This window comes from Cryptomeria japonica, chromosome 11 (genome assembly GCF_030272615.1).
Source record: "Cryptomeria japonica chromosome 11, Sugi_1.0, whole genome shotgun sequence".
Taxonomy (NCBI): domain Eukaryota; kingdom Viridiplantae; phylum Streptophyta; class Pinopsida; order Cupressales; family Cupressaceae; genus Cryptomeria; species Cryptomeria japonica.
The window spans coordinates 391,985,710-391,999,216 of record NC_081415.1 but is presented as its reverse complement, the minus strand read 5'-3'; the positions used below and the strand labels follow the sequence as shown (position 1 = coordinate 391,999,216).

General features: G+C 37.1%; 1 protein-coding gene across 1 annotated transcript in view; it reads right to left on the bottom strand.

Moving 5' to 3' along the window:
* Window positions 1-13,159, bottom strand: part of LOC131071601 (enoyl-[acyl-carrier-protein] reductase, mitochondrial) — a 203,356-nt gene extending 190,197 nt beyond the window's left edge. The window contains exon 1 of the mRNA XM_058007509.2: window positions 12,746-13,159. Coding sequence (XP_057863492.2) covers window positions 12,746-12,954 — 209 coding nt within the window. The 5' untranslated portion in view covers window positions 12,955-13,159. The remainder of the gene's footprint in view (window positions 1-12,745) is intronic.
* Between the last annotated feature and the right edge of the window lie 348 nt (window positions 13,160-13,507).

Here is a 13,507-nt window from a genome sequence, read left to right as displayed (position 1 = left end):
CCACTTGGACACGATCTTGGTCTCCACTTCTTCGGTCTTCTGATCTTCTTTCATGAGAGCCGAGCGACTGGTGGATGCTCCCGCCTTTGGGGTCGCCATACCTACACAACATTTCATTATAAGAAATAGATTTTGCAATAAATAACGTAAATAAGAGAGATAAATTTTAGGAAACCTCATGATAAGTCTCTAGAGTTATCATTTCCTAAAAAAAAACGATTGAGCCAAGAGATTTCAAAACTCAAAATTTCAAAATTTGAAATATGACGATGAATGAATAAAACAATAATAATTAAATCGCCATACCTCGATAGAGAGCTAACTCTAGAATGCAAAAACAAAATTTGCCTAGGCAAAATTGAGGTATAAAGTAATCTTCAATATGATCTCCTCAAAATTGACTTCGCCACCTCTGGAGAGAACGTGATCTTCAATTATCGCCTTGGACGTGGTCTCAAATGGATCTTCAAGTTCGCACTTTGGCGTGGTCTTCAAATGGATCTTCAAATTCGCCTTGGGCGTGGTCTTCAAATGGATCTTCAAATTCGCCTTGGTGTGGTCTCCAAGTCCTTAGCAAATTCGCCTCAATATATCCTCGAGTTCGCGCTTGGTGTGGTCTTCAAATTCGCACCACCCTTGGTCTTCAACGTAATTCGCACTCTATACTTGATGATATACTTTGCATCACCTTTGGTTTGGATTCGCACCACCTTTTGATAACTAAGCGCGCCACCCTTGGATGAATGAAACTCGCACCACCTTTGAACACACTTCGCACTATATTCGCTTCTCCTTGATTCGCATGAAGAAAGGTAAAAATGATGTAGAAATGATAGTTTTTACCCCCCTTATATAGCGCGTTCATCCTTCACCCCTTAGGCCGACTTGATAAAAATAAAACCATTTTTTAAATGATTTGCAATGAAATGACAAGGCCGACTTGCCTAATTGAGCGCTCAAATCGATTTTTTATTAATTAAATAATTAATTATTAATGCCTTGCGTTTTTTAATTTGCAAATTTCGATTCTAATAAAGGCAAAATAATTAATAAATGTTTAACGCCATATTAAATGCTAAATAAACAAGATTTTCAAATTTTAAATCGATTTAGCATTTAAGGAAATTTGAATTGTTTAATTTGGCGCCAAAAATATGAAAATAAAGGGACGTACCTCATCGCTCTGGTCCCTTGGAGAGGGACAGGAGCGATCCATGATTTTGGTCTTGATTTTGCATTTTCAACGTTCAACTCCTTCATTTCCACGTTCCAAATCGATCATCTGGTGGTCCTTCGAATTTAAATTTCTTTCTTGTGCGAGCAAGTGCATCTCATGACCATTATCGCCCTGGTCCCTTGGAGAGGGACAGGAGCGATCCTAAGGTTTTTGCTTGAAATTCTCCATTTTGGTACGATCCTTTCCTTGTATCATCTTCCAAATGCCATTTAAAACCTTGTGCGTCCTTGTCTTAACGTGATTTTCAAAGAATATCATGTGTTTTGCCTAACATCGCCCTTGTCCCTTGGAGAGGGACAGGAGCGATCTCCATGTCTTCACGTTCATCTTGTATCTTTGACCTTCGAACTTCCATTGTAAGGCGAATAATATCATTGCTTGTCCATTCCACGCACGTCCCACTTGCTTTTGCAAGGTACCTTTGATGTTATAAGGATCATCGCCCTTGTCCCTTAGAGAGGGACAGGAGCGATCCATGATTTTTCTCCATTTTGAGCTCAAGTTGGTAACGTTTAACCTTGGTCCATTGTTTATTGCCTTCAAAATAACGTCCTTTACCTCACCCGTCCTCGCTTCGCTTTGATCTTGAAGGAACGTGAGTGTTTTTAATAGCATCGCCTTGGTCCTTGTCCAAAGGACAGGAGCGATATGGACTCCTTAGCTTGATTGATAATGTTTGGACGTTCAAAATCTTGCATGAATTGATCAATATACTCAACATCGCTCTGGTCCCTTCCTGAGGGACAGGAGCGAAATTCATCATTGTGAGCTTGTTCTTGTTTATTTCAACTTACAATTATCTTCAATGCGTGTAATGACGTCCTTTCGATCCTTGGGGTCGCTTAACACTTGCTTGTCTTTTGAAATCGATGCCTTAATGGAAATATCGCTCTGGTCCCTTCCCATGGGACAGGAGCGATCCTGGGTCTTAACGCGCAAACCCTTCCAACGTGACGACCTTGATGCTTGTGTTTGATTGAAAATGCCTTGAAACGTCCCTCGCCACCTTGTCTTGACTTGTGTCGACCCTGAACTTTGGAGGAACGACCTTGAACTTGCGTAGGAAGTATCATCACCATTGTATCGCCCTGGTCCCTTGGAGAGGGACAGGAGCGATCCTCCCTTTGTGGCCACTATCTTACTTTGCTAGGTTCCAAGTTTATATTCAACGGACTCGTCCTTCTTCACTCTATTCGTTCATGCCTTGACATTGTCTGCAACTTTGCAAGAAAAGCAATTATATCAAAAATCGCTCTGGTCCCTTCCTGAGGGACAGGAGCGAACTAGGCATTTAACACTGGTATGGACGTCCCAAAAATCTTCAATTTATATTCAACGCATTCATCTCATGTTTTCCCTTGTTTTTGAACGTAAACTTGCCTTGACCTTTGTCTAGATTTTGCATAATGAAGGAAATCGCTCTGGTCCCTGGGAGAGGGACGAGAGCTACAAGGTACCTCGCCCTGGTCCCTTGGAGAGGGACAGGGGCGATTTAGTCAATATAGGTCATTCTCCTTCGTTTTTGCATATCAAATTATATTCATTTGGCAAAGCATCTTCCTTCGGACCCTTTCAAATTATTAAGTTTTCAAAATCTTGCAAGGACAAGGCGAAATTTGAATTGTAGCTCCGGTCCTTCACTGAGGGACAGGAGCGATTTTCCTCCTGGAGGCATTTTTGTGCTCATGAAAATCTTCAATTTATATTCAATGGAAAGATCTCGTCGTTCTCCATTACTTCGAACGTAAAATTTGTCTGGACTCTGCAGGGACGATGGGATATTTGAAAATGAGCTCCCGTCCTTCACTGAGGGACATGAGCGATTTTGCTCCTACAGGCCAAAATAACAAGATTTTTCACATTTTAACACTTCACGAGGCGAAAACAAATCAATTCCAATGCCCAGGATCAAAATTCAAAAAAGTCAAAATTTGGTCAAAATATTCAATCGGACAGAAATTCACATTGCCGGTCAACACTTAGACAAATTTAAGCTCTGCATGAACATTCCAATTGAAAATTAGACCATTTTGGCGAAATCATTGCATTCAAAATTTGCATTCTAGAAAAGAAGCTCAAAAGCTCTCAAAAAACAACTGGATTTTGGCTTGAAAAGGCAAAATTTAAAACCCTAAGGCTTGGCCCTAAATCCAGACAACTAACTGACTAACAAAACCCTAAAAAACGAAAGCGAAAACGAGCGAAAAACAAGCAAAAAGAGGGGGTCCCCATTTGCGATGGGGCGATGTGTGAAATGGTCACAACAACTCTCCTAGGGCTTACTTACTTTCTTACCAAAAGTCAGAAAAATGACTTCACATATTTTGAGAGAATTATATGGAACACTTTCAATGTGTGTATGCTCATATTTATTATTGTGCAAGGAAATTACATTGGTAGTTCTAAACTTGTAAGTTACTGTTTTGACATAACAAAACATTATACCATAGAAGCAATAATCGCGAAAAAATCACGACTAATCGCGATTAATCGCGGATCGGCAGATTTGGCGATTAATTCCCAAAAAAAATCGCGGAAAATCGGTCAACGACTTTAACGCGATTAATCGCGAATAAAACGGTGCCATAAATAAGGTAAAAACAACACGCGAAAATCACAAAATCACGGGAAAAAATCATCGCGACGCCTTTATAACGGACGCAGGGTTGTAGGAGGTTAAACGCAAGTTTCCTCCCTGCCATTTTCGTCTCTTCTCTACCAGGTCAATTCAAGTGCTGCGACAGAGCCGAGCGAGGTTGATTCATCATTCAGGTGCTGCAACAAACAGAGGTATGTTGATTTCTTCCAAATATTTTTTTCGAGTTTTCCATATGTTGATAATTTTGTTGGGCTTTCAAGAATTTTTTTTAAATCACAAAACATATTTATCAGAATTAATTTTTTTTACAAAATACGTATTATGTCATGCCATATTCCCATTTTTTGGGTTTTCAATAATATTTATTCTGAAAACTATGTATTCTGATAAAAAAATAATGTATTCTAACATTAATACATTATTTATTTTTATCAGAATACATTATTTTTTATCAGAAATTCTGATAAAAAATAAATGTATTCTGATAAATACGTTTTCTTGAAAAATATGTATTCTCATAAAAAAAATATGTATTCTGAATCAGAATATATTAGAATTTTTGATATATCAGATGCACAGTTAAACTTGACTTAGTATATAAAAAATATATATAGTCAAGTTTAACTGTGCATCTAATATATTAAGCCAAGCTTTCTTCTAAAGTTGTTTGTCAAGTTTAACTGTGCTGCTAGAGTAGATTGTTCTAGTTAAAACTTAAAAATATTAAGTCAAGTTTTCTAATAAAAAATAATTAAACTTTTATCAGAAACATATACTTTTATCTAGTTATACTTGACTTAATACATTTAAGTTTTAACTAGAACAATCTACTCTAGCAGCATAGTTAAACTTGACAAACAACTTTAGAAGAACAATCTACTCTTACTGCTATTAAATTATAGGGTCTTTGTGCTTTAACTGTTGGTCATAGTCATACTATGAATCTTGCATCAAATTATTTTAGAGTGATGTATCATCTTTCTGTTCAAATTAATCCTGATATAATCTTTAATATGCGCTTTACTTATAACAAATGTCACTGTAATGTTGTCCTCCCCCAATAGACATTTTACTCTTCTTAACACTTGCCAACAATCTTGCATCAGAATTTACTTGTGCTTTATCCTTATATTTCATATCATAAACATAGTCGATGTCCTTTGATTTGAAATGGAACTAAAGTGTATTTTGATCCATACTTGTCATGCCAACATGCATGCCTTCACATTGACACAAACACTGCTCTTACACCTACCTCTAAGATTATTTATAAACATGACTATCATTGATTATTTGACGGTTAAAGGTTTGATATAGGTGCCCATATAACTGTGTGACTTCTTACTATCATTTCTTTGTCTTGATGTCATAAATTTATGAATTAATGTCACTGTTGTTTGTGGTCTTCTGTACTAGATTATGTATTGAGCAACTTCCCACATTTACATTTGCAATTCAATCGCATTTACATTTGCAATTTACATTTACATTGAGCAACTTCCCACTGTACTAGATTATGTATTGAAATTCAATCACATTTACATTTGCAATTTCTCGTGTCAATGAAATTCAAATGCAATTATTATACACAAACCCAACCCTAGATCCCTCGGAAATAAAGACTAAGTGTAATGTTTTTGCATATCTGATTCTTGATCAGAATGTCACGTCAAAAAGACTTTGCGTGGACACATTGCACAACAATTCCTGGTAGCACGAAGGTCAAGTGCAATTGGTGTCTAGAAGAGATCAGTGATGGAATTTATCGTTTCAAATGGCATTTGTCCAAAGAACGAGGAAATAACACAGTGATATGCAAAGCATGCCCTGCAGATGTCTCATATCAGGCAAAGCAATCTCTTGACGGGATTGCTGAGAGTAAGGCAAAAAAGGCAAGAATTGGGGTTGAACTAGGTTCTAGTTCTGTAGATCCCAGGACGAACCATTTGGGTGAGGAGGATGGCGAAGATGGGAGTTTCAGGGAATGTGGGTCAACACCTAATTCTATAGCACGTGGATCAAACACAGGTGGAGGAAACATTAATACTTTCTTCCAACCTCGTACTACACCAGGATCACAAACCACTCTAGAGAGTACAGGATGGAGGAGAACTGTCACTGAACAAGCAAAGAAGGCCATTGGTAATTTTTGGTATTCCTCTCACATGGCATTCCATGCTTCCAAAAATCCATATTGGCAACCCATGGTAGATGCTTTTGCAGCTGTAGGACCTGGGTTTCAAGCCCCGTCTTATGAGTCATTGAGGGTTGGTATGTTGAAAGATGCAATAGAGGATGTTCAAGATGTTGTTAAACAACATCGGTTACAGTGGGCTAAAACTGGTTGCAGTATCATGTTAGATGGTTGGACAGATAGAAGGAACCGAACTCTCATTAACTTCCTTGTCTCTTGTGAGATTGGCACTATTTTTCTGAAATCTGTGGATGCATCTAATATGATGACATCCACAAATGCATTGTTTGAGATGTATGACATGGTAGTTGCCAATGTAGGGCCACAAAATGTGGTTCAATTTATCACAGACAATGTTGTTGCTTGTGTTGCTGCAAGGAGACTTCTGACAGATAAATACCCTTCCATGTTTTTTACACCATGTGCAGCACATCGCCTTGATCTAACCCTAGAGGACATTGGAAAAATTGAATGGGTTAAGGCAGCATTTCAAAAGGCTCACAAGGTTACCAAATTTGTTTATAATCACACAAGGATTTTGGCTATAATGCGTTCTTTCACAGGAAGCAAGGAGCTAGTTCGACCAGGGGTGACAAGATTTGCAACGTATTTCCTTGCATTACAAACATTATGTGAACAAAAAGGTAATTTGAGGCGAATGTTTGTTTCAGCTGAGTGGATGGAGTCTGGCTTCACAACTCAAGCAAATGGCATAGCAATGGCAGAGTATATGTATTCTACCACCTTTTGGGAATCAATTGAGCAGATTGTAGAATTTTCAGACCTTTAGTAAAAGTCTTGAGACTAGCGGATGGGGGAAAACCCCCCATAGGATTTGTGTATGAGGCCATGGATAGGGCCAAGGAGGTGATAAGGAGTAAGCTGGAAAATAACAAGGATAGGTATATGCCATTGTGGGACATAATTGATAGGAGATGGGATGGACAGATGCACACTCCTCTCCATATTGCGGGATACTTGCTCAATCCTTTGTTATCTATAAGACTAACTTCATGGAAATTGATGCTGAGATCAAACACGGCTTCTTCAAGTGCATGGAAAAAATGTTTCCTGACTTGGAAAAATTTGATGCGGCTACGATAGAGTTGGAAGTATACAAGCATTCAAAGGGTTTTCTCTCTTCTAGGGCTGCTATACAAAGCAGAAAGACCATTCAACCAGGTAGACTATATAAACTTTTGACAATCTCTTTATTTTGCCAACATGCTCATTAAGTTTGTTGCTACCTTCCTTCCTTGGCTGGCTACGGGACATATAATCTTAGTCTTACAATATCATCTCCATATAATGTGTTTTTCAGCTGCATGGTGGGCTTCTTTTGGAGATGAAATACCAAATTTAAGGTGGATGGCAATGCGCATCTTGAGCCAACCATGCAGCTCATCAGCTTGTGAGCGTAATTGGAGTGTTTTTGAACACGTACATTTCAAGAAACGCAACCGCCTATCACAACAACGGATGAATGACTTGGTATTTGTTCATCACAACCTCCGCTTGAAGATAAGGAAAGCTCAAGGTGAGAATATTAATATATAGTTGCAGTTTTTGAAAGTGTATTCACTATTCATTGTGTTTTTCACTTGTAAAGGAAACACTAATTTCTACATGGGCAAAATCAGGAACTATTGAGGATGGCTTGCCAATTGACCTCGATGAGATATATCCAGAGTGTGAGTTGATTGTTGTTGATGATGCTGATAATGATGATGATTATGTTGTTGTTGATTGTCCACTTGAGACTGAAGATTTTGATATCATGAGGCAAGCCAACTTTGGTCCTCAATGGGTTGAACGGATTAGGATAGGCTATCACCCGGGATCTTCATCATTAGGGCCTCCTGCCCTCTACCATGTCATTGCCTACATTTGATATTTTGGAATTTTGTACTTAGTTTACAAGTTGACTTTGTTCAAAGTCACAAACTATATTGTAATTGACATTTTGACATCTATCACCATCTAGATATTATTTATGGTGTAGAATATTGTGTGCAACGTAATCAGTGATATGAATATAAACAATGGAAATCTATTTCATGCAATTCATGTGTTCAAGTGTCTATTTTATTTGCCTACAATATCTCTATGCTATGGAAATGCCAAAAAATATATAAAAAAGTAGTTTTTGATTGTTTTTCTGCAATTTTTTTATGTATTTTTGTAACTCCGAATTTTTCCCGATTTTTTCCCAATTTTTTGAAAAAATCTTATACTTTTGTTTTGCTGATTAATTCCCCAAATGATTATTGCTTCCTTGCATTATACCATGTTTCAGTTTTATATGAATTTCTTAAAGTCAAACATAATGTACACGACAGTGTATGTGAACTCAAATATCTATGGAATGCGTCTGCAACTTACACATTTGGAAATTTGAGCAACTTTAGTGAATGCCTTGTTTTATATGTATCCCTCCCATTTAGCCATCCCGAGTATGCCTTGGTTTAGATTTAAGTTTTATTTTAATATTTTATATGTTTGTTTATAGAACTTTTGTTTTTTTTTAAATTAAACTTCATTATATTTAATTTTTACATGTTTCAGTTCTGATTAAGTAAATTAGTTGTACTTTTAATTTTGTATTTATTTTAATAATTATTATTTTAATTAGGTTATTAACATTTAGAAAATTGTAGTTTAAATTTAAATTTTGGTCATTATTTTTACTTAAGTGTTTTTTATTTTTAGTTTTGACATATTTTGTATAAAATGGCTTAACGGCTCCCATACCAATACCAGTACCAATCTCCTAGCAACTATATTATTTTCATACTTAATAAAGAGATATCATAGAATTGAACTTGAAATATCTAGGAAGCACTCAGTGTTATCATATGAGAAATCAAGATTCAAGCATAGAAAGGAAGGTTTTTGATATGAATGATTGTTAGTTTGATAGATAAAACATATAGGACCAATTCATATCCAAGTTGAGAGGATGATCAGTTTCAGCATAAGTTGCAAGGTTCACCTGGTTCAGGTCCTGGTACCAGTTTGGGTTCGGGCCCTGATTCGGATTGCCTTTGGGTCCAGCCAGGGTCCGTGCCCAGGTGAGCCAATTCGTCCGGGGCGAACCCGGACGCCTGGGTGCCCAAATTTATGTTTTTCTTTGAAAAATTTCATAAAATTTATAGCAATGAAGGTTTATTGTTTGTAGAGATATGTGTTTCAGATTTGCAGATTTGTGTGATTGTTTTGCAAGTTATTATGCAGGTTTAAGACTTAAAATTACTATGAACAGCAATAGACAATTGATAGATTTATTCAAATTTTGTTTATGTCTGAAGCAAGATAAAAAAAGCAGCAAACAATTGAGTTTTGACCTCTTACTTGTTAACCTTATACAATGTACTGGAACCGTGCTCAATCACAACAGCAGAATACCCATCCATTAGCTCATTCTAATTTACAATCCTCGGCTTATGAACAGCAACAGAATTATTCAATTTCCTGAGCTCACTTATGATTTCCACACTTAAGCAGTTGGACTCACTGAATACAGAAATCCCTGAACTTGTATCAGACCTTACAATCTAAGATATACACAATACTTGTAATAGAATAGCTGATCTCCACACAGATTTAGAGTCCCAATCTTCTCCTAAAATAAACATAAGCTAAATTGCAATTAGCTTCTTATTCCCATCAGTAGTCGGATATGATTTGTATACATTCAACACTTCTTCAGTTGTAAGTCACAAATGAGATCAAGTTTATGGTGGTTTTGTTATTTATGATAAACTTATAAGGCACTGAGAGGGGGGGGTCAATGCAAGCAAAAACCTTAAGCATCTGATTACACCTCTTAACAACTTTAAAATCAATAGGCATGCAAAGAAAATAATCACATAAACAAACACTACACAAAACATGCCAACCATAACACAATGATTTATACGTGGAAACCCAAAAGGGAAAAACTATAGTGGGAGTTAGTACCCACAAGATTCACTATCTGCAGAATAGAAATCTCTGACCGGTTAAGGTCTTACAAATATGCCCTGTTAGGAGCAGACCCTGTTAGGAGTCACCCGGTGAAGGGATTTGCTATGATGAGCCCTGTTAGGAGCAACCTCGCAAGAGGATTTAAACTCAGATGTTGAGCTACCCTGTTAGGGGATTTACAGATTAAGGCCTGTCAGGACCTACCCGGTTAAGGGATTTGACTACTGCAACTATTAGGATAACAACAATTAAATGATCTTCATATAACACTTCTGTGTCTAATAAGATCCGCTTCAGTTCCTCCAAAACTTCAACAACACATCAATACAGAGTTTCACTAATCACCGCACAATCAAGTTCGCATCCTTCGTTAATGATCTCACTCTTACACATATATTTATATCATACCTCATCACCATTTTTATAGACATCAACTTAGTCGGCTCATAACCTTGGAACAATTTCCTAGGTTCAATGAATCTAGACAAACTTACATTGCACACCTTACTTATGTCGGCCACCGACATAACAAACCAAAAATAAAACAAAACTGTACCGGTTTACCGATCTTAGTGACTATCACTACCGGTTAAGTGTTCTTCCAGATAGCCTCCTCTGTACATCAAATCTCGATCATCCTGTTGAATCTGCTAATGCGGTCATGAATATAACACCAAATACCTGTCTCCGTCACTCCTGTAAAACCGCATCATCCAACTCTTCATCAATCGCCTGTACCGGTTGCTTGAATGCAACTCTATTCCTGTTTACCGGTTGAAGACCTATTTGCCGGTTCACTGTTAAACTGTCTTCTCTACCGGTTATGCTTTACCAGTTGGCTTACAAGACTTATGTGACTATAAAAATATAGTTGCCATCAATGACAACATAAAACAAGTCACCAATCAACTTTTTACACCAAAACATCACCATCAAGCCAACAGTTTAAATAATTTTTACATTGTTTCTTGTACTAACGAACCCAAAACCCCTTTTTAAAATTTTGCCGAACCGTCGAACCGGGTTCTCAAACCCAAACCAGAAACTTAGGTTTCAGCTAATTGTACTATTTCCTGCAGGAAAGAAAAATAAGACGTGTTCCAAATTGCTGTTGATCTTCTTGCACATCTTTTATAAAATTTTATTGATTGAATTGTTGAAGCATTTGTTTTGTTGTTTCTTATTATTTAAATAGTTCTGACTCTCCCATAATTCTCACACCTAAAGGTTAACTCTATGCTCCAATGTTCAATTTCGTGGGCTGAAAGAACAAGGTGGTTCCTATGCCAATAATTTACACAGTCCCAGTTAGTTATCTGGACCGTGCTAAGCCAGCGGGTCTACTTGACACTATGGGCTTGCTAAGTGAATTACTTCAAATTATATCGGGTTCAACTTGAAGTTAATGTCTATTTGAAACCACAACATGTAATAGCATTGATAAAAACTAAGCAAGCCTCTTCATAAATTGATGTCAATTTTGAGCAACCTTGAACCGTTAGCATGAAGGAGATCTCTGTACAGTGAGTTATATAAAATAACAAATGAAATGAATTTGGTAGCTAGTACTATCTGCCATATCACCTTGCTACTACTAGTCGCCTGTACTTCATTTGTAAAAAATGTTACTACATGGATGCAATTTAATACACAATGAGTTATCAGAATGAAGAAGATCGATCTTGTAGTGTTCATTGAATTTCACAAAATAGCAGTCAAAATCAGAAGAGATAATTTCCATCTACAACATACATAAGCCTAGATGCCATGTGTGGAAGCAAGTGAAAGACAAAGAGAACGAGGACCTCAATTTCCTACAAACGTCAGATGCTTATGATGTTTTATTTGTTAGATTATCAAATCGTCTAATCAAATTTTTCCCAATTCCATGGCATGATTGTTATTGGTCATGCATATCAAAAATGTCCTTCAAGCTAAGCTCCAATTAAGTATAGTTTACAAAAGTGAAACAGATTCTACAAGCTCAGCCATAGAAGCGTTATGTGTGCACCCTTGCTCATAGTTTTAAGACTTTGTCAGTAACAAAATCAAGAAACTTTCTTCACAATTTTAAGGATTACCGGAACACATATAGCTCACTTACTGCTTTATATGGAATACTTGCATGGGAAAAACTTAGCAGTTGCGTTCAAGAGGACACTGATCCTGTTCTGAGAAGACAAAAAAAAAAACTTACTCTGTCGAAAATTATATCATGAGCAATCAACTTTAAGGCTTAAGTTTACTCTGTCAAAAAATATATCATGAGCAATCAACTTTAAGGCTTAAGTTAGTTATAGCGTTGAGTAATCCGGCATTCACTTTAAAAAGGACCTACTTCAAGAATATCCCGGGCACCAAGAGAACGAAGTGGTAATAGGATATGGTAGTACACATAGAATGGTGCATGCTACAATCTTCGAGTTAAAAACAGCAACCATTTTCATCATGTTGAAAAAGGTTTAAATCACAGGGGCACATACTGATCCCAAGATTAGATGGCTACTCGGCAAATGAAAATTTAACAGGCAGACCAACAAATTGATAAAATACAGATCAGATCAACAACAACCCAAAAGTTGAAGTGGAATACGTACGATCAAAAACGTTTGTGGCATCAAGTGCCCCAATTTAAAATACGGGGCCATACCATAAGATGAAAGGTAATGATCCCCATTCAGTTGACCTACATTAAGTAACGAAGATTAAATATATTTGAGGCATTAGGTTGATGAGGGGGAAATGTTACCTGGTAACTTTGTCAGGAGGACCATGTTCCTCATAAATAATAGCCCTGGAAGATGGGCATACATAGGAGGCAAACGAGCGCAATGAAATCGAAGCCAACCGTCTATAACAACCCCTTCCATTTCCTACAAGCTCCGCTACGGACAGTGCTTTCAAAGCTACTCTGAAATTAGCCATCGATTCAGTTCTGCCTAGCAACGTCAATCTCATAATGTCTAATTGTATGTGAGGGGACTTGTAAAAAAAGCCTTCCGTCTGTGTATTCCAGAGGAGCTCAACTATCGAACAGTGTAAGGTCTTGATTCATTCCCGAGATCTTGGAGTGCACTTACACCGTCCTTCACAAGTTATTTGAACTAGTATAGGCGATTCTGGTTGTGGGAAAAATTGAATTACACCGATTTTAATCAGCTAAACACAATCGATCAGCCTAGGATTTAGAGCATAACTTTAGAACTAGCAACTGCAGTTTTGGTTTTGAAGATTAATTAGGAAAAATTATGGTCAATGTTTTCATATATTTGTGTAGTACATGAGATCAATTAGAAGATCATGAAGTAAATCATGTTTGTGCAAAAAAGGTATCAATGGAGAAGCCAAGCTTCAAATCAACTATATATCCACTTATAGGGATCTAAATATGACAAAAGATAATCAAACTATGTTTGCAATTGTGAGAGAGAAAGAGAGAGAGATGGGAAGAGTGAGAGGAGGTGTGAGAAAATAGAGATTGAGGGAGGAAGAGAGAGGGATAGATAGAGAT